This window comes from Myotis myotis, unplaced genomic scaffold (assembly GCF_014108235.1).
Source record: "Myotis myotis isolate mMyoMyo1 unplaced genomic scaffold, mMyoMyo1.p scaffold_m19_p_6, whole genome shotgun sequence".
Lineage (NCBI taxonomy): Eukaryota > Metazoa > Chordata > Mammalia > Chiroptera > Vespertilionidae > Myotis > Myotis myotis.
Genome location: NW_023416368.1, coordinates 83,443,287 through 83,471,273, shown reverse-complemented (window position 1 = coordinate 83,471,273; position 27,987 = coordinate 83,443,287). Strand labels below are relative to the sequence as shown.

General features: G+C 38.1%; 1 protein-coding gene across 1 annotated transcript; it reads right to left on the bottom strand.

The window, feature by feature from the left end:
• Positions 1 to 9,638: 9,638 nt before the first annotated feature.
• On the bottom strand, positions 9,639 to 10,629 carry LOC118657603 (olfactory receptor 7G1-like). Its single transcript, XM_036311802.1, is given in 2 exon segments — positions 9,639 to 9,677; positions 9,679 to 10,629. Coding segments are annotated over 2 exon segments (984 nt in total). The 5' UTR covers positions 10,624 to 10,629.
• Between the last annotated feature and the right edge of the window lie 17,358 nt (positions 10,630 to 27,987).

The following is a 27,987-nucleotide window of genomic DNA, read 5'->3' as shown; positions in this document are numbered from 1 at the left end:
TAAAACAAAAACTAAAAGAGACAAAGAAGGACCCACCACTTCTGGGTTTTTATCTGAAGAAACCCAAAACACTAAATCAAAAAGACATGTACATCCATGTGTTTATTATTGCAGCATCATTTATAGTAGCCAAATATGGAAGCAACTTAGTGTCCATCAATAGGTTAATGGATAAAGAAGAAAAGTTACATATACTAGTATACAATGTAATATGATTAAGCCATAAAAAAGAATGAAATCTTGTCATCTGCAACAACATGTGTGAGGGCCAAGAATAGAATATTGGGGACTAGCTATGGTTATGGGAAATATTAATTATGCTCTGTTAACCAGAATTGCCTTGTGTTGATTAAAGAAAGGACATTCTGACCTGCTGGGAGTTGTACACCTCCTGGACCTGGGAGTCAACCTTGGACCTGGGAGCCAACCTTGGAATGTGGTTCATTCCCATGGAAAGATTAACAACCTTGTTGCCCAAATAATGGAGTATCACCCCAGCCTCCTCCTTCCCCATGCCTGAAATATCTACTTCCCCATACCTTCCATATAATCCATATTTCCCTGTGTAATCTTTGTCTTACCCTATATAAGCAGCTGGCTTATGAGGGGCTGCAGAGCAGATTTTTTTGTGGATGACCCGCTGCTCTCCCATATTGGCAGCAGTATTGGAATAAACACTCATATATGATTCAACCCTGTCTCTGATTAATTGGCTCAAGTAGTGACAGGTAGCACGCACCCATTGATTGTCTAGTTACACATGGATAGGCCTAGAGGGTATTGTGCTGAGCGTCATAAGTCAGACAGAGAAAGACAAGTGCCCAATAGTTTCATTTTTATGTGGAATCTAAAAAAACAAAATAAATAATGAATAAGCAGAACTAAAACAGGCTCAGATACAGAGAACGTTTTGACAGTTGCCAAATGAGAGGGGGTTGGGATAATGGTTGAAAAAGGTGAAGGGATTTAGAAGTATAAATTGGTAGTTACAGAACAGTCATGGGGATATAAAGTACAGCATGGAGAATAGAATCAACTAGAGGCTCAGTGAGCATGAAATCGTGTGTGAGTAGCTTGCTTCTGCTTGCCTCAGCTGGCCGCCCCACCCATCACCGCTCCTAACTTGCTGCCCGGCCCTCCGCTGCTCATAGCTCTCTGCCTCTAGGAGCTCTCGCCCCAGCGAGAGCTGTTGCTCATTTGGTCATGATGGCATTACGGCGTGACTGCCACGGGCCTTTTATATAAGAGATAGTGCAGGGATGGGCAAAAGTAGGTTTACAGTTGTGTGTATACAAAGCACAGTTTATTTTTGTATTATTGTTTTTTAATTATTGTATTATTTATTTGTATTACAACTGTGGACCTACTTTTGCTCACCCTTGTAATAACTATATATGGTGTCAGATGGGTACTAGATTTATCAGGGTGATCACTTGGTAATTTATATGACTGTGATTGCACAGCTGAAACTAATATAGTATGTCAACTGTAATTTAAAAAATACAACCCCCCCCCCCCCAAAAAAAATGACAGTTTACTTATGACCTTTGAGGATTATTTGAAACCTCAACTTTCCTCAAATTCTCAACCTATATTGCAACTTTTGATCTACTGAATTCTGTGGAGTGACTGTAGAAATTTCTATTATATATAGATTGGATGTACCCAATTTATAGCTATAGATATATACTTTTATCTCTGAAGGTCCTTTGAGGCAATTGTGTAAAATATTATATGAAGAATTGACAGGCCCAGCCAGCATGACTCAATGGTTGAGCATTGACCTATGAACCAGGAGGTCATGGTTTGATTCCTGGTCAGGGCACATGCCCAAGTTGGGGTTTGATCCCCAATAGGGGTCATATAGGAGTCAGCCCATCAATGATTCTCTCTGTTCACTGATGCTTCTATCTCTCTCTCCCTTCCTCTCTGAAATCAATAGAAATATATATATATATATATATATATATATATATATATATATATATATATATTTTAAAAAGAATTGTCACAAATATTGAAAGATTATATAATGTAAAAAACATGCATCAATGCCATTGAAAATGAAATGAAGTGGTCCCCTCCTTTTCCATTTACATTTAACCATCTTCTCCACAAACTTGTTCAATAAGTAGTGCATGAAACAAATAAACAAACAAACAAAAACTACTGATAACAAGGGTGGATACAAGGTAGCCCAGTAATGGTGGAAATTTAATAATCCAAAATTATAATGGCTTTGGTTATAGTGTAGGTGGAGATATTGGACTGGACTATGAATGTATTTTCATGGTATAAACAACAGCGTTTTTCTGAATGATTGGACACCAAGTGTAAAAGCAATTGCAGAATTGTGAATTTTGCTCAATGAGAGAAATCTGGTTCAGTACCTGAAAGAATGGAGTAGCCATCAATTGCAGCAGGAAAAGTGGTGGGCAAAGCATATTTGGCCACTTTCAGTGCTGTTTTCTTGCATATGTTGACTTTGAGGTGCTTATTATGTGTCCACATCAGATGCCAAGTGGAGAGTTCCACATTCAAGTCTCGAATTCGAGGGAGAATTCCTCTTTGAAGACATACGTTTGGGAATCCATAGTGTGTGGATGGCCATTAAAGCCATGAATTTTAATGCTATTGCAAAGGGCTGAAAACTGCTAGAACAGAGATAAGGACTGGGGACCAAGCTAGAAGTCCTCCTGTGTTTGGAGGTTGGAGAGATAAGGAAGATGCAACAAAGGAGACTCAAATAGTATCCAGAATAATATATGATGCTAAAAGACAAGTAAGAACGTGTTTCAGTTAAATAGTAAACTGAGTCAAGGTTGTTGACAATTTTAGTAAGAGAAGGATAAAAACATTAAACCTTGAACTTATGATAGAGAACCTTGATAACTCTTCATGAGTAGTTGAATGTTGCCATAAAAGAGAAGAAAAAAATATGAGGTTGTTGCCAGCACAGGATGCAGGGTCTAGAGAGGTTTATTTCTTTAAGATTGGGGAATGCAAAGGTATTGAATGTTATTTTTATTTTTTTTTATTTTTTTTATTTTTTTTTATTGCTTAAAGTATTACAAAGGGTATTACATATGTGTCCATTTTATCCCCCCGCCCTAGACAGTCCCCTAGCCTCCCCTATCCCCCAATGTCTTATGTCCACTGGTTATGCTTATATGCATGCATACAAGTCCTTTAGTTGATCTCTTACCCCCCTACCTCCTGCCCCCCAACCCTCCCCGGCCTTCCTGCTGCAGTTTGACAGTCTGTTTGAGGCAGCTCTGCCTCTGTTTCTATTATTGTTCAAAAGTTTATAATGGTCTCTATTATCCATGAATGAGTGAGATCATGTGGTATTTTTCCTTCATTGACTGGCTTATTTCACTTAGCATAATGCTCTCCAGTTCCATCCATGACGTTGCAAATGGTAAGAGTTCCTTCCTTTTTAGAGCAGCATAGTATTCCATCGTGTAGATGTACCACAGTTTTCTAATCCATTCATCTACTGATGGGCACTTAGGCTGTTTCCAGATCTTAGCTATGGTGAACTGTGCTGCTATGAACATAGGGGTGCATATATCCTTTCTGATTGGTGTTTCTGGTTTCTTGGGATATATTCCTAGAAGTGGGATCACAGGGTCAAATGGGAGTTCCATTTTCAGTTTTTTAAGGAAACTCCATACTGTCTTCCATAGTGGCTGCACCAGTCTGCATTCCCACCAGCAGTGCACAAGTGTTCCTTTTTCTCCACATCCTCTCCAGCACTTGTTGTTTGTTGATTTGTTGATGATAGCCAGTCTGACAGGTGTGAGATGGTACCTCATTGTTGTTTTGATTTGCATCTCTCGGATGATTAGTGACTTTGAGCATGTTTTCATATGTCTCTTGGCTTTCTGAATGTCCTCTTTTGAAAGGTGTCTATTTAGGTCCTTTGCCCATTTTTTGATTGGATTGTTTATCTTCCTTTTGTTAAGTTGTATGAGTTCCCTATAAATTTTGGAGATTAGGCCCTTATCAGATATGACATTGGCAAATATGTTTTCCCACACAGTGGGTTTTCTAAATGTTATTGAAAATGAATTAATCAAAAGGGGAAATTACGTATGATACAGGGAGAGATGGGAGAATTACTAGAGTTATGTTCTAAAGGAGGCAAGAGTGGATTGGTGCTAACAGAAGTTAAAGTGCTGGCCTTGATTAGGTGCAAATACAACAGAACATATTTCTCTTAAAAACAAAAAGAAAACAATCAGTGGGAAACATCATGCTAATTAAATTGCTCAATCACATAACTTTCCAGGAAACACAGCCTGAACTAAACAGACTCACAGAAAAGTTCTTCCAAGCATTTAAGAATTGTTAACTTCAAGATTAAAGGTTGATTTTAGAAAATATAAGGGAAGGAATACCCTCTATCTCATGTTCTCAGGTCCACACAGCCTGGATGCCTATAGTATAGAAATTTAGCAGAAGAAAGGAAAATCACATGTACTCTTACTCTTACAAAATTATTAACAACACAAACCTATATCTAACCAAGAATGTAAATGGATACTGCATTCAGTTTTGCTTCAGAAATGCAAGGTTGATTTTTGTTCTAAATGTGGGACTCTTTTAGTCCCACACCTGTTTAAAGCCTTAATTGAATGTTAATTTCTCAATGATTCCCCTTGCCCTATTGTGCAAAATTGCAACATTTTGCCCTTTCCACAACTCCTATCACCATCTCTCAACCAATCTTTTTTGTATGGTATCAGATTAGTCCACTGGGAGGTAGACGTGTAGACAGAGGTAAGCATGCAGGGCTATACTGAGGAGTTCTCAGATGAGTCCATGTGGAAGAAGAGGGAACAGTGTAGGACTAGGCAGAGAGAAAGTGAAATGCAATGGAGTTCCAATGTCAAACTCCCCTGACTCTGCAGGAAGTTCTATAGCTGAAATGGTGCTTCTGAGTTGTTCTAAATTGAAGCAAGAAGTCCAGGTCTTAACACCTGCACTGATCAGTCATTGTGTGCAGCCTTACCAAGGGGGAGTGACCTTAGGTGCGGCATTGGTTCTCTTCTGAGAGGTTGATGCAAAGAAGGGCTGACCATGAAAGGCTGTCTGCCAGCAGCACTCCTAGAAGCTCGGGTGATCACTGTGAAAGGGCGAGGGCTACGCCTTCCATCTTACCCTAGCAGCCATGTGCATGGCAAGGCTTCTTCCCAGAAGCCCAAGCCTCTGCTAGCCACGCCCAGGAATTTCTAACTTCACTCCATTGTGGTCATATTTCTTTAAACTAACCAATGACAATCAAGGGAGGTGCGCGCCATAGATATGACCACATCCTGTGTAACAAGACCTGACTTGCACCTGGCCAATCGGCAGGCCCCACAGTCACCCTCTTCCCACCGGGCTAGCTCCCTTTCTGCCACTTGGCTTGCCATTGCGTTGGTGAGTGTGGTCGGGGAGCCGAACTAGTTCGAATAAAGACTCTTTGCTTTTGCATTGGACACGGCTGGCTCCCTGGTGTGGTCTATTGGGGATCTTGAAATCTGGGCATAACAACTGCTTCTTCACTAAAGAGTCGAGAGGTGTCATATCACAGTGCCCCACATTTACCTCTGTCATATATCACCTGTTTTTCAGAAATGCATACTCCTGGAGCACTGGGATTTCTCCTGTTGTGCACAGTTTCATCAGCAGCTATCCAAATACAGTGCCTGGCAACAGTGTGTTCTTGATATTTGTTGAATGAATGAATTAATGTGTGCATTAGAATCTTAAATTATGATTCAACACATTTACTGAGTAAAGACCTAAACATACGATTCTTTTCTTTTCTTTTTCTTTTTAGATTTAATGAACAACACATTGAGTTGCTCCCTTTTTTATCATATATCTTTATTGATATCAGAGAGGAAAGAAGAGGGAAAGAGAGATAGAAACATCAATGATGAGAGAGAATCATTGATTGGCTGCCTCCTGCACGCCCCCTACTGGGGCATGTGCCCTTGACTGGAATCGAACCCAGGACCCTTCAGTCTACAGGCTGATGTTTTATCCACTGAACCAAACCAGCCAGGGCCGATTATTTTCAATAGATGAAAAAAACAATGCAACATCCTTCCATGATGATAAAAACAGTGATGTAAGAATAAAAGAAACTATCTTAGCTCCAAGAAAAGGTATTTCAGAAATAAACTATAGTAAATGAAATAGTTAATGGTCAAAGATTAAAAGTATTCTTTTAAAAATCAATAACAATATATAAAAGTTGCTAATACTGCTTCTATATAAGCAACATAGTTCAGGTTTGAGTCACTGAGAATAAAATGAACCATTGACAGGTGATATTAGCACCTAGGTGGAGAATTCAAAGAACTATAAATAATTTATTAGAAAAAACAAAAGAATGTTCTTGTTCAAAATACTATACAGATACTAATTGCATAGCTTTACAAAGCAAACTTTATTTAGAAAGTGTAATTTCTAAAAGACACTTTTTTTTCCCTAATGGAGTTTTTAATAGAATTTGATAAGCTGATTCCAGTGTTTCTTAAAATTATAATAAAGATAGCAGGTATAAACATCTACCTAAGTATATAAGATAATTAAAACATTATGTCATTGGCACAGGAGAAGACTAACAAATCAGTGGAACAGAACAGAATCCGGGAGGGAGAGGGGAATGACATTGAGCCAAATTTAATATATGATAAAAGCAGCATTTACAATCAGAGGGAAGATGATGAATTGTTCAGTATATTAGAGAGAGAGGACAAAAGGAGCATTGCAAAGGCACTCAGGTGAGAGAGCATGCATGGTGCATCTCCTGGAGCAAGAACTTCCCATGACTGGAGAGGAGGAGTAGGTGCAGTAGAGAGAGATGATGTTAAGGAGCTAAACAAGGGTCTTTGTGTGGCCTTCGGAAGCATTTGGACCTTTTATACAAGTACATTATTCATCCCCAGATTAGAAACAAAATTTTCATATATTTTCTTCTATGTTCTTTTATAGTTTCTTTTTATTGCATTTAGAGCTTTAATTTATCTGGAATTAATACCCATTCATTATATGAGATAAGGATACATCCTTTAATTTTTTCCCAACTAAATAGCCAATTATCCCAACTTCATTCATTGAATCACCTTCACTGATATTAAATGCTGCTTTAAATGTTATCATATATAAAATTACTTTTCTGAGTTTGTTTCTTTTAAAAAAAATTTGTTTTATTGCTTAAAGTATTACAAAGAGTATTACATATGTCTCCTTTTTTTCACTCCCTTGACATTCCCCTGGCCTCCCCTACCCCCCGGTGTCTTGTGTCCATTGGTTATGCTTATATGCATGCATACAAGTCCTTCGGTTGATCTCTTACCACCACCACCACCCCCGCCCCCCAACCCTCCCTGGCCTTCCCGCTGTAGTTTGACAGTCTGTTTGACGCTTAAAAGACACTTTTAATAAAATGTTAAATAAATACCTGGAAAGGAGTCTAAGAAAAGATATAAAAGTACATTGTAGAAAAATTGATAATATTTTACTGCAAAACACAAAAATGGAAAGAATATTTTTAAATGGAATAGATATACACAATATCATAGAGATGTCAATTTTCCCCAATAGCTTTTTAAATTTAAGACAAATCCTAGAATTTTATTGTATTGGAGAAGTTGATTTTGAACTTTATATAAAAGAGCAATAGAGAAAGATTATTCTACTTGATGGCAAATAACAAAGTGAAGCATTTGCTTTACCAAATAGTAGATAATATGGAGCTATAGTGAGTAAAATGCTTTGGTTCTGGAACATACAGAAAAATAGTACCAAGTAACACCTCACCTATATGAAAATTTAATTGAGGCCAAAGGAGGCATTGGACATTTGTTTTTTCATGAGAATGTGCCCTGTGATCTAGCATTCCTATTGATGTGTATAGATCCAAAAGGATTGAAATTGGGGTCTCATAGAGCTCACCCGTGTTCATGGCAGCATTAGTCACAATAGCCAAGTTATAGAAACAACTTGAGTGTCCATGTCCAGCAACACATGAATGGATAAAGAAGATTTGAGATATGTATGGATATCTCCATATCCAATGAAATATTATTCAGCTATAAGACATAAGGAAATCCTGCTGTTTGCAACAATTGGGATGAAACTCGAAAGCATCATGCTAACTGAAATAAGTCAGACTGTATAATACCATTTCTATGTGGACTCTAGACACAGAATAGAATGTGGGTTACCAGGGTATGGAAGGTGGGAGAAATGGGCAGATGTTAGTCAAAGGGTACAGACTTCCAATTATAAGGCTAAGTTCTGAGGATATAATGTACAGCATGATGATTATAACTAATAAGGCTGTGTTCTATACTTGAATATTGCTAAGAGAGTACATCTTAAATGTTCTCATCACAAAGAGAAATGGTAAAATGGTAATTAGGTAAAAGGATGGAGGTTTTAGCTAATGCTATGGTGATAATCATTTCTCCATACATAAATGTATCAAATCAACACATTATACACCTGAATCTTATATGTTATAAACAATGATATCATAAAAAATCTGGAAAAACTGATTAAATACTGGAAATCAAATACTGGCCACATCAATTCAATTTCCATTGCCATGTTACATTGCCTTCTCCTTTTCTCTGTGTAATTTTTGTTAGGTCTATTTTATAAGTGTACGTATGATTATATTAAGGGCCTACCCATATAATCTGAGATAAAGTCATCTTCTACAAATACCCCAAGTCCAACTAGGTAGCATTCCCCCAATATATCATATAATTTTAATGAATTAGGAAAAATAAAAAGTGGGCATACTTTTGAGGGCCACTATTTCACCCACTACAGATATATATTCTGGTTGACTCCATGGAAAATCTATAATTATCTGACTCCAAGAAGAAAAAGAGTTCTTTCTCAGGCATCAGGTACCCTTATGACGTCTCCATCTGGCGACACCACCTGGTGATTCTGAGGACAAGACAACACCTGGCAGATTGAATGAGTCCCTACAATCCAGTTCCTATGCATTTCTTACCTGTAAAGTCCTCACGAAAGCGAACTCTCTTTATTGCTTGGGCACATTAGAGTGAAAGATTCTTTTATTATTAGAAATGAAGACTTCCTCACTGATAAAGTTCAAATACCTCACGATCTTTTCAAACCACTGACATAATCTAATTATGCAGATTTCATAGATAATGAAACAGTATAGTAGCTGATAATGTTTCTCAAAAGAATACCTAATGGGTATATAAAAGTTCAGTTTTCTTAGTCCACTATAGGTCTAATTCCAGGGTGCAATTAACATGACCCTTCCATGGAACAATTGGAAGCTATCCTTTAGATATCACCACAGCCTTGTTCCAGTACTTTCCACCTGTGAGAGTGATACAAAAAAAAAAATAAAAAATCTCTAAAACTAGAATCCTTGCCTCAGGCTCTGCTTCTATAGACCCTGAGCTAAGAAATTAAGTTTAGAAGATTCAAATTGTGTCAAGTGCCATAGAGCCAGGAAAAAATCAAAGTCAGGTTTCAACCTCAAGTGAAAATTACCTTGGTCATTATGTTGTCTAGCCATCTTACAAGAATGGTGATGGAAAAATTAAACACTGTGCCTCAACCAGGATTTCTTTCACGTTCCCTCATTCTAGAAACCCTTGCCCAAAGTAAATGGCACAAATTCAGAAAAGAAGGTATCCTACCAAAGAGTTTCTTCAAGGCTAGTTTCATGTCCCTGTTCCTCAGGCTATAGATAAAGGGATTCATCATTTGAGGAAATACAGTGTACATCATGGAAGCCACTGCAGTCTTCCTGGATGACTCGGCAATCGCAAAACTAATATACACACCAAAAATAGTTCCATAGAACAAGGAGACAACTGAGAGGTGAGACCCGCAAGTGGAAAAAACTTTAAGCTTTCCCCCCAGTGATGGGATTCTCAATACAGAGGAGACAATTTGACTATAAGAGAAAATGATTCCACACAGAGGAATACCACCAAACAGACTTATAAGGACATATGTCAGAAGGTTATTGATGAGGGTGTCAGAACATGCGAGCTTCAGGACCTGAGCAAGCTCACAGAAGAAGTGAGGGATTTCCAGGTCCTTGCAGAAAGACAACCGCAACACCATCAGACTGTGGAGCAAGGCAGCCACTGTACTAAGGGACAGTGGGAGTACAATGAGCAGAGTACAGAGATGGGCATTCATGATAACTGTGTACCTCAAGGGGTGACAAATGGCCACATAGCGGTCATAGGCCATTGCTGCAAGGAGAAAATTCTCAAATCCACTCAGAACCAGGGCAAAGCCAATCTGGGTGAGGCAGCCTATATAAGTGATGCTCTGATTCTGTGCTTGGATGTTCACCAGCATCTTTGGGATGGTGACTGTGATTACGCCGATGTCAGTAAAGGACAGGTTGGAGAGGAAAAAGTACATGGGTGTGTGCAGGTGGGAGTCGGAGATGACGGCCAGGATGATGAGCAGGTTTCCCAGAACAGTGGCCAGATAGATGGACAGAAACAGGTAGAAGAGGAGGGACTGCAATTCTGGATCATCTGTCAATCCCAGCAGTAGGAATTCTGAAACGTCTGTTTGGTTTCCAGGTAACATGTTGTTCATGAACCTGATGGAACAGATGGGAGAAAATAAAATAAACTGAATGGTCCCCAGGAGTGTAACAGTAACATCCAATGGCAACATGATAGAAACGTAAATTCTTGGTACTACTTTAGACTTACTGCAATAAACTCCTGGAGTGATGACCTATGTTTTAACAAGCCCTCCAGATGAATTTCATATTTGCTAAAGTTTGAAAACTAGGAAATAAACAAGAAGAAGAAAACCGTTGTTTAGACGGTGAACCTAAGGGAATACTCAGATCTTTCCCTCTGTTGATTTCTCCTGTCATCATTCTCTCTCACGCTTCCTCTTCCCTTCACTCCCTTTCTTGGCCCAAATATTTGATCACTAGCTCTGTTTATAACCTAGTGTCACGTGCTGAGACGGAAACAAAGAAAAGGCATGGCATTTCCTTCAGAAATATTCCTTCACCTTCAAACAGAAAGATGAGAATGACGTTATTCAATACCTCTTGCAGGGCATATGGTCCCCAATCATCTGAAGGGTTTGTCAAATTATTGATGAGTTAGATCATACTATCACTCTATTATCCACGGGAAACTTAGGAAAGGTGAGACTGTATCATGGACACAAGTATACAGCGGGAGGAAAAGACAAAGTTGAGTACATGTTGTCTGACGCTGAGTTGACTGTCTGATAATCACTGTTATTGCCTCTGGGTAATAGAGCATTAGAATTCCTAAACCATCACTCAGGTTTCATAATTTTCCTTTAAAATTTTTATATATTTATCTTGAAAAGTGCCTCAACTCCCCCATCCCCTAAGGTATGTTCACTTCTGGCCATTGAGTAGTGTGTCAGGTAATGGCATCCATCCAAGTCCATGCTCTGCACCTGAGCTTAGATTTTAAAATGTTGCCTATAAGCATACAGTTCATAAGATTCCCCCATGGGTATGCTACTCATCTGCATTATGAATTTTGTCTAAGAGAAGCTGCAAACCATGCTGATCACATTCTCTACCTCATCCTAAGGGATTCCTTCCCCTAAGGTGCCAAGTGGTATATTATGTAGAAAAATAAAAAAAATAGCTAATTTAGACAAGGAATGAAATGCATAGGCTCTTCATAAAACAGACAGAAATAGCAACAAGTGTTTTGGTCCTTGAAGGCAGAGATTTGCAAGATAATGCAGATTTATAAGAAACTTATAAAATAATCCTGTGGTCCTCCCTCTCCTGGCAAAGACAGAAGTGCCTGTGACAGCCTCCATCATGTGGTGTATCTTTTAGACTCAAGCACTTCAAATGTAACCCAAACCAGTGCTTGATTTGTGAATGAAGACATTTGTTCCACTGTATAGGAGGTGTAGGTGCCCTCATTTGTCTAGCGGTGATGGCAAACCTTTTGAGCTCGGCGTGTCAGCGTTTTGAAAAACCCTAACTTAACTCTGGTGCCGTGTCACTTATAGAAATTTTTTGATATTTGCAACCATAGTCAAACAAAGACTTATATTTTTGATATTTATTTTATATATTTAAATGCCATTTAACAAAGAAAAGTCAACCAAAAAAATGATGCGCGTCATAGGTTCACCATCACTCTAGTGGGAAGTTTCATGAAGCTCATGAGCTGCTGAGGTGATGAGCATTGGGCAGAGGGGCAGCAGCCAGTGCAGCACTTGGTCCATAGACCCTTGTACTGACTCCTCCTGTTTTGTGTGTGTGGCCTTTTTTGTCCACGAACAACAGCACCTGGCTTGTGTTATTCCCTCAGAAGGAAGCAATGGGTGGGCAAGCTAAGGAGAGGCAATAGAAAGAGAGAATAGCTTTAGGTTGGAAACTGCAAATTTCAGGTGTGAGTTTCTGAGAGGAAACTCCATCTCATAACACTTACTGTGTGAAGAGGGATGAAGTAAACATGAATGATATCAATATTCATTTGGCATGAACATATGATGAAATGTGTAGCAAATGAAATGAATTAAATAATAAAGCGAATAGATAAGAAAAACCTATATAAATAAGAAAAACCTATATAAGAAAAGATGTGGCATGATGAAAAGTGTACAGCGTGAGAATATTGAAAATATTCATTGAACATTCCTCAGGTAGTAATATATGACAAAAATAAATGTACACACATTTAAAAGACATAACTTATTAAAGAACAACAAAATAAAGAGATAACAAAGTACTAGGTACACACATTATCCTCATGGAAGGTGATTTATTGCAATGAATAATACAGGTATGTATGAAGCCCCCCATCATGAATTTGCACAATCTTGATTTGGAAGCCACCACACTAAGTTCAGATACATGATTCCCCTACTATTTCTATTAGAATTAGTATTATTGTTCCATAAATAAAAGCATTCTTTTACATTTAAATAGCTGTCACAAGCAGAACCATATGGTACATGTCATTTACAATTGGTATTCTTATGTAATTTAATTTTGACTAACAGTGATATGTTTTGTCCCACTTTACTACTTTTAATTACCTGATGGTATTATACTATACTGTTACATCACAACCTATTTCTCTATTCTCTGATTGTCTTATGGTTAGTGCCTTTTATCCTTTATGTGTTTGTAAAGACACAGATAAAAGCACATGGGGATACCAGCACATTCAATATGGTGTTGTGTATAAAAAGGCAAGAACAGAAAAGAAGGGTAATGTAAAGGGGTACCTGCTGTATGAATATTTTTTTTAACTTTATAAAAAATCTGAAGCAGAATGCCAACATTTGCTAATTCTGGAATCAGTTAAAGAATGGTCATGCAGCTTTACATTTATTATACTATGGAGACAAACAGGTGTACTGGGAAGGCAGCCGGCTGAATCTCTGTTTCCCCTTTCTCCCCTGCATTTTCACAGCCCAGCTACAGAGATGATACACTCTTCTGTGCATGCTGTACCGTAACCCAGGAATGGAAATCAAAGGAAAAGCTGACCATGCCCATTCCCTGGGACCACCACATGCATGCAGGTAAATGTCAGAAAGGTTGCAGCAGTCACTGTGTGAGAAGGGGCAGGTTTCTGCTCAGGAGAAAAACGAGTTCTGTCATTTTTAGACAGGTAAGGAGAATGGCAGGTTGAGAATGAGATGACTATCTGTACAAACATACATGAGAACCTGTCAACAAGAAAACAGTTAGGCAGAATCCCTGGAACACTGGGTTCTGATTGCAATGTGCATATACTCTCCTCAATGCCTCATCGCATTAACTAAGGGATCTTAAGTTACCTGAATGGCATCATTGCGGATTGATGCTTGATGTGTCACCTGGCTATTTAACATGGAAGATTTGTCCACAGGAAGGGCAGAGTGACCAAGGCTAGCAATGGGCTCTGGTGAAGAAGGGTCTGGAAGGAGCCTCAGGTGTGCTGCTCACTGAGGAGGCCAGGGTGGTTGAGTGAGGTTGTGGCAGGCTGACTTTCTACAGTCTCGGTATCCCTGGGGATCAATATCCAAAGGTCTTCATTAGACAGATTTTAGGGTCATTCTGATCCCTGAGAATTGCAAGTCCTTTGAGACCAGGACAAGAAGAGAGAGAAATCCTTGATGGCTAATCCTTGACTCTGTTGGGCTAGGTGTTTGCCACCCAGTTCTCTCCACGTGTTCACACTCACCTCCATGTCATATGCCTTGGGCACATGAACATACACTCCTTTGCTAAGACATTCTACACTTTTACAAAAGTTATAAACAAAGGTATCTCTAATTAATTTCTAATTAATGATACTAGGAAGCCTGATTCCAATTTGAAGTGAGAAAACATAGTTTATGTATTGGCCATAAATATTTACAAATATAGTTAAGATATTATAAAATGAAACATCTAGAGGTATTTTATCTTTAGAGTCATTGACTGTTTCCTCTTTCAATGTCCACACAATAGATTCAACGCATATTTTGCTTCACCTTTGAGGCCTTTTGATTGAATTATGGTTGTTCACTTTAAATTATATTATGATAATGCAATGGCACTGAATGGCAGTGGTGTGCAATTTTGTCCATAAGTCAGGGGAAGACAAATATTGCTGATCTCAGTTACATGTGGACTCCGAAAAAGTCCAACTCATAAAGGAGAGTAGTATGGTGGTTACCAGAGCCTGAGTAAAGGGGGATATGGAGAGATGTTGGCCCAAAGGTCCAAACTTCCAGTTATAAGATCAGTAAGTTCTGGGAATCTATGTACAACATGGCTATTGTAGTTAACAATATTGTATTTTATAGTAGAAAGTTTCTTACCTGATAAAACATTCCATTTTATACCTTAAATCTAAACAATACTATATGCCAATTATATCTCAATTAAGATGAAGGGGGGAAAAAAGATTACCAACACCTTACAGTATCTGCAATACTTTATCCCAATAATGTTCTGCTTCTCCCCCAAGAAGAATTCAATATTCTGATTTTTCAAGGCAGCATTTTCTGAATTTTCTTCATAATTTTTATAACTTACCTAAAAATGAAAAAAATATATAGCTTAAGTTTTCAAGGTTTTGACCATTTAAAAATTGAATTAAAAGGTACATGTTCTCTTTGGTCTTCTTTCATACAGCAAAATGCTCACAACTTAAAATTTTTTAAAAAGCAGAGGGAAATTTGACTACTGGAAAGAAGATGATATGATGATGAAAGTAGAGATCAGTGTGATTGCTTTGAATATGGACAGAGGATCACAGGCCAGAATATAGGTGGGCCAGTAGCACCTGAAAAAGGCAAAGGGGTGGGGCATTACCCAGAGTGGGAATTGTTGAGGAGGGTGTAAATTGGGGGAAAAGGAGACATATGTAAAACTTAAGACAATAAAAAAGAAAAGAAAGGCAAAGGGAGAGGTTCTCTCCCAGGAGACTCCAGGAGGAACCAACTCTGCCAACTCCTTGCTCAGTGAAATTGATTTCAGACTTCTGACTTCCACACTGTAAGGGAATAAATTTTGGTTGTTAAAAACACACACACAGATAAGCTTATAGTAGATTAGAATGGGCCCTGAACCCAAATGACTGGTGTCCTTAATACAAGTTGTTCTAGCATTGTTTTGTGTCTGAACTGAGCAATAAAATCAAGGTAATATGTATGCGTAGGCTAGGCCATATGTGAAAGCATTTCATTGCAAGTTGATTTACTCTGCTGTACTTCTTGTTATACTGGGAGAAAAATTCAGAATTTTAATTCTTGAGTCACTTATTTTGGTGGCTTATTGATGTATAGGTTATTTTTGTTTTTTAACATTGTGGTAAAATACAAAAAATATATATAATTTTTCATTTGAACAATTGTAAGTGTACAGTTCAGTGGCATTAAGTACATTTACAATGTTCTATAATCATCACCACCATCCATATATAAAACTCATCTCACCAAACCTGTTAAAAAAATCCCCTCTTTCTCTTGTCCTCAGACTCTGGTAACCTTATTTTAATTTCTTTGACTATGAATTTGACTAATCTAGGAACCTCATGTCACTAGAATCAAGCATTATTTGTTCTTCTGTGACTGTCTTATTTCACTTATTATAATGCCTTCTAGGTTTGTCCATGTTGTAACATGCATCAAAATTTATTTTCTTTTTAAGGCTGAATGATGTCCCATGGTATGTATATACCTTTATTTATTTATTTATTTATTTATTTACTTACTTACTTACTTATTTTTTATTGCCTGGTCAGTACGTTTATTGTTGTCTCATTCTGAAAAATCTTCATAGAAAATTGTGGTTTGGTTTATTAGCTCTCAGCAGCTCATCCCTGAGCTCTGCAGACAGTTGCCTTCTTCTGAGATACCTGATCTTTCTTCTGGGAAAGAGACATTTGAGGACGGTTTCAGTCTTCTGTTTAACTTCTTTCTCATAGACTGGGTTCTCTTGTATAGCAACATGAACTTTCTTATATATCTCCTCCATTATGTCTGGAGTTACATTGTTCTTTATGCATTGAGAGACTTGTTTCTTGTAAGCATCTTCATTTCCTTCTATTAGATAAGACATATCCAAAGGGGTGTCTTGGCAGGCACCAGAACTCACTGGGGTGAATCACACTCTGTGGGGTCAGCCCCTGCACAGCAGCTCATAAGCTGTGGTCACCAACAATCTTCACAGCCATTTAGCCTGAGTGTCCATCCCACCCACTGACAGCAATCAAGTCTCAACTGCAACAGGAGGATTCACACAACCCACACAAGGGACACTACTAGAACACCTGGCTCAGCTGAACAGAGAGAAGGCACCACTGGGCCCTATAGGATACCTACTACATAAAGCCACTCTGCCAAGACTGGGGGCAAGGAGATCTACCTAATGCATTGAAACAAACACAGAGAGGCAACCAAAATGATGAGAAAAGGGACATATGCCAAATGAAAGAACAGAGGAAATCTCTGGAAAAACAACTAAATGAAATGGAGACAAGAAAGCTACCAGATACAGAGTTCAAAACAATTGTTAAAAGAATGCTCAAGAAACATAATGAAAACTTCAACGAAGAGCTAGTAAGCATAAAAAAAGGAAATGGAGCCCTGGCCAGGTGACTCAGTTGGTTGAAACATCATCTTGTGTACCAAAAAGGTTGCAGATTCAATTCTCGGTTACGGCATAGGTTGTGGGTTCAGTCCCTGGCAGGAGTGTATATGGGAGGCAACTGATTGATGCTTTTTTCACATCAATGTTTCTCTCTGTACCTTTCTCCCCCTCCCTTCTTCTCTCTCTAAAAAAAATCAATGAAAACTGTTTTTTCAGGTGAAGACTTTTTAAAAAAGGAAATAGAAACCATAAAAAAGAACCAGTTAGAAATTAAAAAGACAATAACTGAAATGAAGAATACACTAGGAGTCAACAGCAGATTAGATGGAGCAGAAGACTGAGTGATTTGAAAGACAAGATACCAGAAAACATCCAATCAGAACAGCAAAAAGAAAAAAGAATTAAAAAATGAAAATAGTTTAAAGGATCTTTAGGACAACATCAAGCATAACAACATTTGCATCATAGGGGAACCAGAAAAAGAGGAGAAAGAGCAAGGGATTGAGAAACAATTTGAAGAAATAATGACTGAAAACTTCCTTGAGGTTGGTAAAGAAAATAGACATATAAGTCCAAGAAATGCACAGAGTCTCAATAGGATGAACTCAAAGAGACCCATATCAAGGTACATCATAATTAAAATGCCAAAGGTTAAATAAAGACAAACAGAGAATATTAAAAGCAGCAAGAGAAAGGCAGTTACCTACAAGGGAGCTCCCATAAGACTTTTAGCTGATTTTTCTAAAGAAAAATTTTTGGCAGGCCAGAATGGATTGGCACAAAATTTCCAGTGAAAGCAAGGACCTGTAACCAAGATTACTCTACCCAGCAAGGCAACAATTTAAAATTGAAGGATAAATAAAGAGTTTCTCAGACAAGAAAAGCTAAAGGAGTTCATTACCATCAAACCAGTAGTACAATAAATGCTAAAGGGACTTCTTTAAAAAGAAGAAAGATTAAGAAGAACATAAACATGAACAATAAAATGACAATAACTACATACCTCTCTGATGATTAGTGATGTTGAACATTTTTCATATGTCTATTGGCCATTTGTGTGTTCTCTTTGGGGAAGTATCTGTTCAGACTCTTTGCCCATATTTTAGTTGGATTGTTCATCTTCCTGGTGTTGAGTTGTATAAGTTCTTTATATATTTTGAAAATTAATGCCTTCTCAGATGTATCATTGGCAAATATGTTCTCCAATATAGTGGGTTACCTTTTCATTTTGTGGATGGTTTCTTTTGCTGTGCAAAAGCTTTTTAATTTGATGTAGCCACATTTGTTCACCTTTTTCTTTGTTTCCCTTGCCCTAGAGGATACTAGTTTGTCAGCAAAAATATTGCTATGAGAGATGTTTGATTTTACTGTCAGAGGAGCTAAGGGGAGGGGGGTGGATTGAATGAAAGGAAGTGAAAGGATTAGCTAAAGAACATGTATGCATAACCCATAAACACAAACAACAGTGTGGTGATGGCCAGAGGGAAGGGGTGGTGAGAGCTGGGTGGAAGTGGGCAAGCAGTGTGTGTGTGTGTGTGTGTGTGTGTGTGTGTGTGTGTGTGTGTGTGTGTTGGGGAGGTTAATGGGAACATCTGTAATAGTGTAAGCAATAAAAATAAAGTTAAAAATAAAATCAATGAATCAATGGAAAAAATGTAAAATTTTAAGCATTTTTGCTGACTTGCCTTTACAAACAGTACCTCCAACTAACCAGAGACTTACTGAGGAGAAGTTTTCTTTTGTAGAAGTATTCCAAAGGACAGAATATATTCATTTTGCAATCCTTCATGAAATAATGTGTCTAAGCAATGGAGCTCAATGGCTTCAAATTTTGCAAAAAGAGAGATAATTCAAAATATATGCTTCCTCCAGCATTACACTATTATGAGAATATAAACTGGTACAACCACTATGTAAAATAGTGCAAAGCTTTTTCAAGAAATAAAAAAAAAATGGAACTACCATCCAGCAATCCCACTTCTGGGTATATACCAAAGGAAATGAAATTAATTTGAGGAACTCTCTATACTCTAATGCTCATTGCAGCGTTATTCACAGTAATCAAGGTATGGAAACAACCTAAGTGTCCATCTACAGATGAATGGATAAAGAAAATGCGGTGTGTATATGTGCAAGGGAATATTATTCAGCCTCTAAAAAAAAGGAAATTCTGCCATTTGCAATAACATGAATGAAACTGGAGGGCGTTATAGTAAGTGAAATGAGCCAGGCAGAGAAAGACAAATGCTGCATGGTATCACTGTATGTGGAACTGAAAAAATATCATAAAAACAGAGAGTAGAATGGTGATTTCAAGGGGTTAAGCATGAGGAAAGTGGGGAGAAGTTGGTAAAAGGCTACAGACTTTCAGTTATAAGAAGAATAAGGCCTTAGGATATAATGTATAACATGGTGACTATAGTTGACAATACTGTATTGTACAACTGCAATTCACTAAGAGAGTAGAATTTAAGTGTTGTCAAGAGAAAAAAAGTAAATATGTGAGGTGCTGGACATGTTAATTAAATTGCTTGTGGAAATTCTTTCACAATGTATATGCATATCAAATCATTACTTTATACATTTTAATTATGTTACAATCATATGTGTCAATTATACTTCAGTGAGCTGGAAAAAAAAAAGAGAGAATATATACCTCCCAAGGAACATTTGCACCACCACCTTTGGAATATCATTCCACCCCCAAATCAACCCTGAACCTGATTAAGTATCTGGATCTAAACATCAATTTATAATTACAATTTATGGGAGGCCTATTTGAAACAATAGCATACAAATGCAATCAGCAACATTCAGACAATTTCTTCAACAAATAAATTGCAAGAGGGATTTTAAAAAAAGAAAAAATACTGTAGGGTTAAAAGGACTATAGACAACTATTAACCAATTGAACTATATGGACATTCTTTGGATTCAAATTTGAAAAAAAATGATGAAAAATTATGAGGCAATTAGGATAATTTGAATAATAACTATATATTTGATGATATATAATTATTATTAACTAGAAGCCCAATGCATGAAGATTCATGCAAGAATAGGCCTTCCTTCCCCTGGCTGCTGGCACCTGCTTACCTCCGTCACCTGGGACCCGGGCCTTCGCTCTGGCTGCCACCTTCTGCCTTTGCTCTGGCCGGAGCCACTTTTGTTCCAGCCCTGCTGCCCTCCTGTAGCTCCATCCACCTCCTGCCCCTCCCCCTCATAGCAGGTGTCCCATCCCATCCCAGCCGTTCAGTGCCTGTGCACATGCACTGTCCAGAGGCCCAGAGTGGTTGGGGATGGAATGCCTGCGTCGTCGCAAGTGTCCCGGCCTGGCTGTCGCCATCCTTGTCACATCAATTTGCATATTCCCTCCTTATTGGCTGTGGGTGCCTCCATCTTTGTTGTGGAGTGATGGTTAATTTGCATATTCTGTCTTTACTAGGTAGCTATTTTAAAGTGAAATAATGGTTTTGTGTTTATGCTTTTATAAAAAGTTTTACTTTAGATACACATTGAAATGATATAATAATATATGGAATTTGCTAGGTTAAGAGGTCAAAGAAAGTAGAACACAGATGAGAAAAGACCTTGAATAATAATCATTGAAACTGAGTGATGAATAAATGAGGTTTTGTTACACTAAGCTGTGGAAAGTGAAAAATTGCCAGTTACACTGGTCAAAAATGATGAAACATTGGCAATTTCATATGGCACAGCCTAGTACCATTTTCTGTACTTTTGTCCATGGTCAGGTGTTTCCATACTGAACATTTCTAAAGACCGGAACTTGATGCATCAATCAGTTCCATGGCTGTTTGTTGAGTGGACACATGGCCTGATAATCTGGCAGTGACCTCACAAAACTGAATTGCTAAAAATGCAAAGGCAGAGCCTCTAACTGCTGCCACCCTAGGGTCAATACTCGGGATGAAGATCTGACTGCACATACATTCACCCAGCCTCTCTGTGTGTGTGCCCATTAGGTCAGGTTCTACTTGCTCCATTAGCAGAACTGGAAGGAAGCTATGATGCCTATAAGAGTGTTGCCCTCTTGGAGTTAAGTGGGGTTGGAAACAGCTTTGCTTCTTAGTGTAACATCACTGGGTGAACATAGGGAACTGTTTCTTGGTTCTTCACATGATGAACAACACTGTTTCAAAGAAGAATGGCCTTGGGAAGACAGAGATTAAGAGTAGGAGAGCTTGTTCCCTAAGAAGAGGGTGCAGAGCAAGTTGAGAAACATACAACTTGCCCCAAGTTGCCTCCTGAAGATCCAAAATGATCAATATAGCTTCTTACTGCCATGCCCCAGCTCCCATAGGAACCCGAACTATTCAGGGAATAGGGGTGAAATTGGACAATTTGTCTAACAAGGAGCCTTGGGAATTGACTTCTTATTGGCCCAGATATTATAAATATTCCCTCAGTTCCTATAATTTATCTTCCACCCCAGCTTTTTTTCTTTGGGCCAGGAAGATCTCTACCTTTGCCTGTACGAGGTATCCTTATGCCTCCAAGATCTAACTTATCTAACTTCATCACCAGGGAGTAAACTGAGACAAGTTTGATTAATGTACCAGTGATTATGTCAAGAAGAGAAAAAATGGCTCAGTAAGTGGACTTGGAGGACAAAGATGGAGGGAGGGAGGAAATGGGGGGGGGTGCATTTGGAGGAAATGCAATGAGGTGGCAGAAAGAGAGAAAGAGAGGAGCCTGTGTTCTCAGACAATTGGTAGAGTCCATCTGGTTCATTTCTGCTCAGCACTCAGTTCCCAAACCTGAATCCAATCGCTTCACTTACCTACCTAGCTCGACGTAGTCCAGTTGTGATGCTAGACAGCAATTTCCAAAGCCCATGATTTATAGCGCAGTTATTAATATCTGAACCTCCTTTTCCAAGCCTACAAAAAAGAGGTCTCTTTTTTTCCACCAAAATTCTGTAGGCATAAGTTTGAGTTATTTCCATCATTGAATCTCTGAGTCCCTGGAGATTTCCTGATATTTCCAGGCTGGGATACCCCCGACACCAACTTCTAGGGTTTTATGTGGGGGGAAGAGTTGTGCTTCCTTGAGTAAAGCCTCATCAGGCTGAAGTCAACATATGAGTCTCCTGGTTCCTGAAGCAGGAACATTTCCCAAGAGCTGTGGAAAGATGAGTGATAGCTCAGATGTGCGGAACAGGGGCATGTGAGATGAGCTCATTGATTCAGTAATTTAATCAATTGGGCATTCACTAAATCCTCTTTGGATTAAAAAAAAAAGTCCAAATCTTTCAGTAAAATTATGAAACTACAAGATAGGATGTTGTCAGTGCCACAGAGTGGCATAAACTCTAGTCTGATTTCAGGGCACAGAGTAAGAAACCAACTTTGACATGGGGGCTCTGAAGAGGTAGAATTCTGTGGAGGTTGTTAAGAGGGCCAAGGAACTCCAGGAAGAGAGAACGCAGAGGACCGGTGCCACTCAGTGGAAAGGCTGTGAGCTTTGGACTCAGGCAGACATGCATTTGGGACCACGCTCACCATTTAATAGCTGTGGGAGCTAGCTACACATGCTCTTTGAGCTCCAGTCATCTCAGCTGTAAAGTGAGGGTTATGACGTGTACCTGATAGCTTGTTGTTAGGAGGATAATCGTATATGTAACACACCTATTGTAGTTCCAAGAGCATACTAGTTGTGTATTTAGTAACAAATGTGAAGAAACATGGAGATAACAAGTAGCAACAAAAGATGGGTTGTGAGTCAGACTGGCATATTGACCACTAAAGCTAGTACCAAACATAAATTTAGGAGGGCAGTAGTAAATAGAATTAAAAGATTTTTAAAATTTTAAGTTAAAAATTTGGACTTTGTTCAGTGACCAATAGTGATTCATAGTCTGTTGTGTAGATAGGAGACTTTTCAAGAATTGATGCTTGATTCAGCTATGTTACGTGAATACTCATAATTCTCAGGGAATATTTCTCATGTCCATGCCCCCTTAATTTGATAAATGCTTCTTGAATCTCAACTGTAAATTCATTAATTCACTCATGATTCCTGTAATTATGGAGATAAAGAGTACAAGCTCTAGATTCAGACTGCTTCGCTTAATTCTGTGAAATCCCATTTGATTTTATTAATCTCCTTGGGTCTCCATTTCTTTTTATTAATTTATCTTTATCGTTGAAAGTATTCCAGATGTCCTCCTTTTGTTTCCCCAGTGACCCTCTTTCTTCCCCACTCTTGCCTCCTTCCCAGGTCTTTGCACTATTTTTTGTATCCATGTCTATAATAATAAAAGTGTAATATGCTAATTAGACCGGACTTCCTTCTGGATTACTTTCCGGATGAAGGCAGGGCTGCAAGGTCCGAGCCCCTTGCACGGGCCTCTAATATCTCTATCTCTATCTCTATCTCTATCTCTATCTCTATCTCTATCTATATCTATATCTATATCTATATCTATTCATTCTTTGGTTAATCTCTTCCTGCACGCCTCCTCCCTTCCCTCTGAGAGTCCTCAGTTTGCATGCTTTCATGTCTCTGGATCTATTTTGTTTGTCAGTTTATTTTGTTCATTAGATTTCACATATAAGTGAAATCATGTGATATTTGTTTTTCTCTAACTGACTTATTTCACTTAGCAAAATACTCTCCATTTTATTATATGTGAAACCAGGAGACTAGCAATTAAAAAGAATCATTATTTTTTCCTATGTATATTAAAATAATTATGTTTATGTCCTTCTGTATCCTGGTCAAGATGCTGGTCACAGAATGAACAAAGACACAAATGGAAGGATGTAGCAACTTACTGACGGATTGGCTTTGGCAGTGGAAGAAATGAGGGAGGGAGAGTCAAAGTTTCAATCATAGGTATCTGGAGGGATGGTGATCTCATTTATGGAGAAAAAGGGGCTCCAGGCGGAAATAGAACTTATTTTTTTTTTTTTTTTACATGGTGAACTTACCAACCAGGAAGAGAATGGGAAATCATGACTTTTAATTATATTATTTTGTGTCAGACACTGTATAGACAATTTTACATAAACATCTTATGTAAGCCTCAAAACAATGCTATTTAACCACTGATTTTCAACTGGGGGTGCCGTGGCACACTGGTGTGCTGCAAGAATTTTTAAAACATGCAATATCTGACTATTTAGTTAGGGGCACTGACCTCTTTTCCCTTAGATTGTCAAATTAAAAAAAATGACAACAATAGCCATATGGTGTGTATGAATAAAAATTATACCAATTTTTTTGTTAGATTGCAAAATATATGTTTTTGGTGTGCTGCAGAATTTCAGTAATTAGTTATGTGTGCCATGAGATGTAAAAGGTTGAAAATCACTGATATAAGGTATACACCATTATTATCATTCCCTTTTGACCAAGAAGGTGAGATTTTAGTGGCAACTTGCTCAACATCATCCATCTAGTAAGTGCTGAGCCCATAAATCATATTCAGGTGTTTCTTTTCACAGCCCTTCCTTAAAATCTGAGGGGACACTGCCAAAAGTTGGTTGAGACCATAACATGATGCTGAGCACTAGATCAGTCACTTTCCATGTGTTACTTTAACTCATCTTCTAAGAAAACCAGAAGGTAGATATTATTTCTCCCAGAAAATGAAGTTTAGAGATGTTATTAGTCACTAAGTAATGGAGCCAGGATTTGAATCCTGGTTGGTCTGAATCCAATGATCTGTGTGCTCTCCCTCATTTCACAAATTATCTAAGGAGAAATATTGAGTTTTCAGGTAGAAATTCAGGTATGGGTGTTAGGAGTCTAGAGTTGTAAGTCTGAGAATCAATTTTGTAAAGACAAAGTTTTTTTTAAGGAGCCCTTACCTTGGCATTTAGGACAGTTCATGAACACCCTGAAAGTAATGCCAAAATGTGTATTTTTTCTGTGTGTGTGTGGGGGCAGGGGGTGTGGGGGGGGTAGAGAGGGGAGGGGATGGGAAGAAGCTTCAATGAATCAGGGGACAAAAATTGCTAAAAAACCCCACAAAAAAACAGCCAACATGCTAATGCTTAAGATCTACTCTCTTAGCAAATTTCAAGTATGTAACACAGTATTATTAAATATAGTCACCATGCTATGCATGAACAAATCTTATTCATCATATAACTGAAAACTTGTACACTTTGACTAGCATCTCCTCATTTTCTCCAACCCCTGGTAACCACCATTCTACTGTTCCTATTAGTTTGACTTAAAAAAAATTTTTTTTAATTCCACAAAGAATGAGGTCATACAATATTTCTCTTTCTCTACCTGACATATTTCACTAGCATAATCTCCTCTAGGTTCACCCAGGTTGCCACAAATGCTCTTTCTCATGACTGAGTAACATTCTATATATGTATATATGTATGTATGTATGTATGTATGTATGTATGTATGTATCTATTATCTATCTATCTATTATCTATCTAATCTGACAGCTTTTCTATCAATTCCTCATTGATGAGCTCTTAGGTTGTTTCTGTATCTGGGCTATTGTGAATTATGCTGCAATAAAGTTGGGAGAACAGATATTCATTTGGTTTCCTTCAGATATATACCCAGAAGTGGGGTTGCTAGGTATATGGTAGTTCTATTTTAACTTTTCTGAGGACCTTGCATATTGTATTCCACAGTAGCCATATCAATTTACACTAGAGGCCCGGTGTGTGAAAATCATGCACTCAGTGGGGGGTGGGGGGGAGGGGCTCCCTCAGCCCAGCCTGTGCCCTCTCCCAGTCCAGGAGCCCTCGGGGGTATTTGACTGATGGCTTAGATCCGGGGGAGTGGGCATCAGTCAGACATCCTTAGTGCTGCCGCAGATTGGGGAGAGACTCTTGCCACCACTGCTGCTCTCGCCAGCCATGAGCCTGGCGTCTGGGAGTGCACTGACCACCAGGGGGCAGCTCCTGCATTGAGCATCTGCCCTCTGGTGGTCAGTGCACATCATAGTGAACGGTTGAGCGGTCTTAGGATATCATTAGCATATTACTCTGACTGGTTGAATGGGCGACTGGACACTTAGCATATTAAGCTTTTATTATATAGGATTTTGGATATTAGCCCCTTATTGGAGGTATTGTTTGAAATATTCTCCCCTATTCTGTTGGTTGCCTTTTTGTTTTATTGATGGTTTCTTTTAGTGTGCAGAAGCTTTTTAGTTTGATATAGTTTCACTTTTACTTTCCTTGCTTTCGGGGTCAAATTAATAAAATTCTCTCTGAGACCACGGTCCATAAGTTTAGTACCTATGCTTTCTTCTGTGTATTTTGTTTCAGGTCTTATATTTAGGTCTTTGATCCATTTAGAGTTTATTTTTACGTATGATGTCAAATAGTGGTCCAGTTTCATTCTTTTGCATGTAGCTTTCCACTTTCCCCAACTCTGTTTATTGAAGAGGCTTTCTTTTCTCCGTTATATGGTTTTGGCTGCATTGTCAAAAATTAGTGGCTCATGCCCTAACCGGTTTGGCTCAGTGGATAGAGCCTCCGCCTGCGGACTGAAGGGTCCCAGGTTCGATTCCGGTCAAGGGCATGTACCTTGGTTGCAGGCACATCCCCAGCTGATCGATGTTTCCAACTTTCTATCCCTCTCTCTTCCTCTCTGTAAAAAATCAATAAAATATATTTAAAAAAAAAATTAGTGGCTCTTAATTCTGTTCCATTGGTCTCCGTGTCTATTTTTCTATCATTACTGTTTTGCTCTTTGTAGCTTTGCAGTATTATTTGAAGTCAGGGAGTGTGATATTACTAGCTTTGTTCTTTATTTTTAGGATTGATTTGGCTGTTTAGGGTCTTTTTTGCTTCCATGCAAATTGAGGATTTTTTGTTTTATTTCTGTTAAAAATACCATTGGGATTGTGATGATGGATTTCAGTTTATCTGTATATTGATTTAATATGACCATTTAAACTATGCTGAATCTTCCAATCCATGAATATAGAATATTTTTCTACTTATTTGTGTCTTCTTCAATATCTTTCAATAATGTCTTGTAGTTTTTAATCTATAGATCCTTCACATTCTTTGTTAAGTTTACTCTTAGGTATCTTATCCTTGTTGCAATTGTAAGTGGAATTTTTTTCATTTTTCAAATGAAATTTCATTGTTAGTATATAGATATTCAATAGAGTTTTATACATAGATTTTGTACTTTGCAGCTTTACTGTATTTGTTTATTGTTTCTAGTAGTGTGTGTGTGTGTAGTCTTTAAGGTTTTCTATGTTTTAAAAATCATGTAATCTGCAAAAAGTGATCATTTTACTTCTTCACCCCCAGGTTGGATGCCTTTTATTTATTTCTCTTGCCTGAATGCTGTGGCTAGGACTTTTATACTTACACACTGAATAGCAGCGTGAAAGTGGGCACCCTTGTCTTATTCCTGATCTTAGAGGAAAAGCTGTCAGTTTTCACAGTTGAGTGTGCTGTTAGCTGAGGGTTTGTCTTTTATGGCCTTTAGTATATTGAGGTATTTTCCTTCTATATCCATTTTATAAGTGTTTTAATCATAAATGGATGTTATATCTTGTCAAATGCCTTTCCTGCATTTATTAATATGATCACTGTATCACATTGATCAATTTGCATATGTTAAACCTTCTTTTTGCCCTGAAATGAACCCCACCTGGTCGTGAAGTATTATCTTTTTAATTTATTATTGTATTTGGGTTGCTAGTATTTGTTTAGGATTTTTGCATTTATATTCCTCAGAGATATTGGTTTATAATTTTCTCTTTTTGGTGTGTTGTCCATGCCAAGTTTTTGTAACAGGGTAATGTTGGCCTCATAAAATTAGTTAATAATTATTGCCTCTTCTTTAGTTTTTTGGAAGAGTTTGATAGCATAGGTTTTAGAGCTTCTTTTATGGTT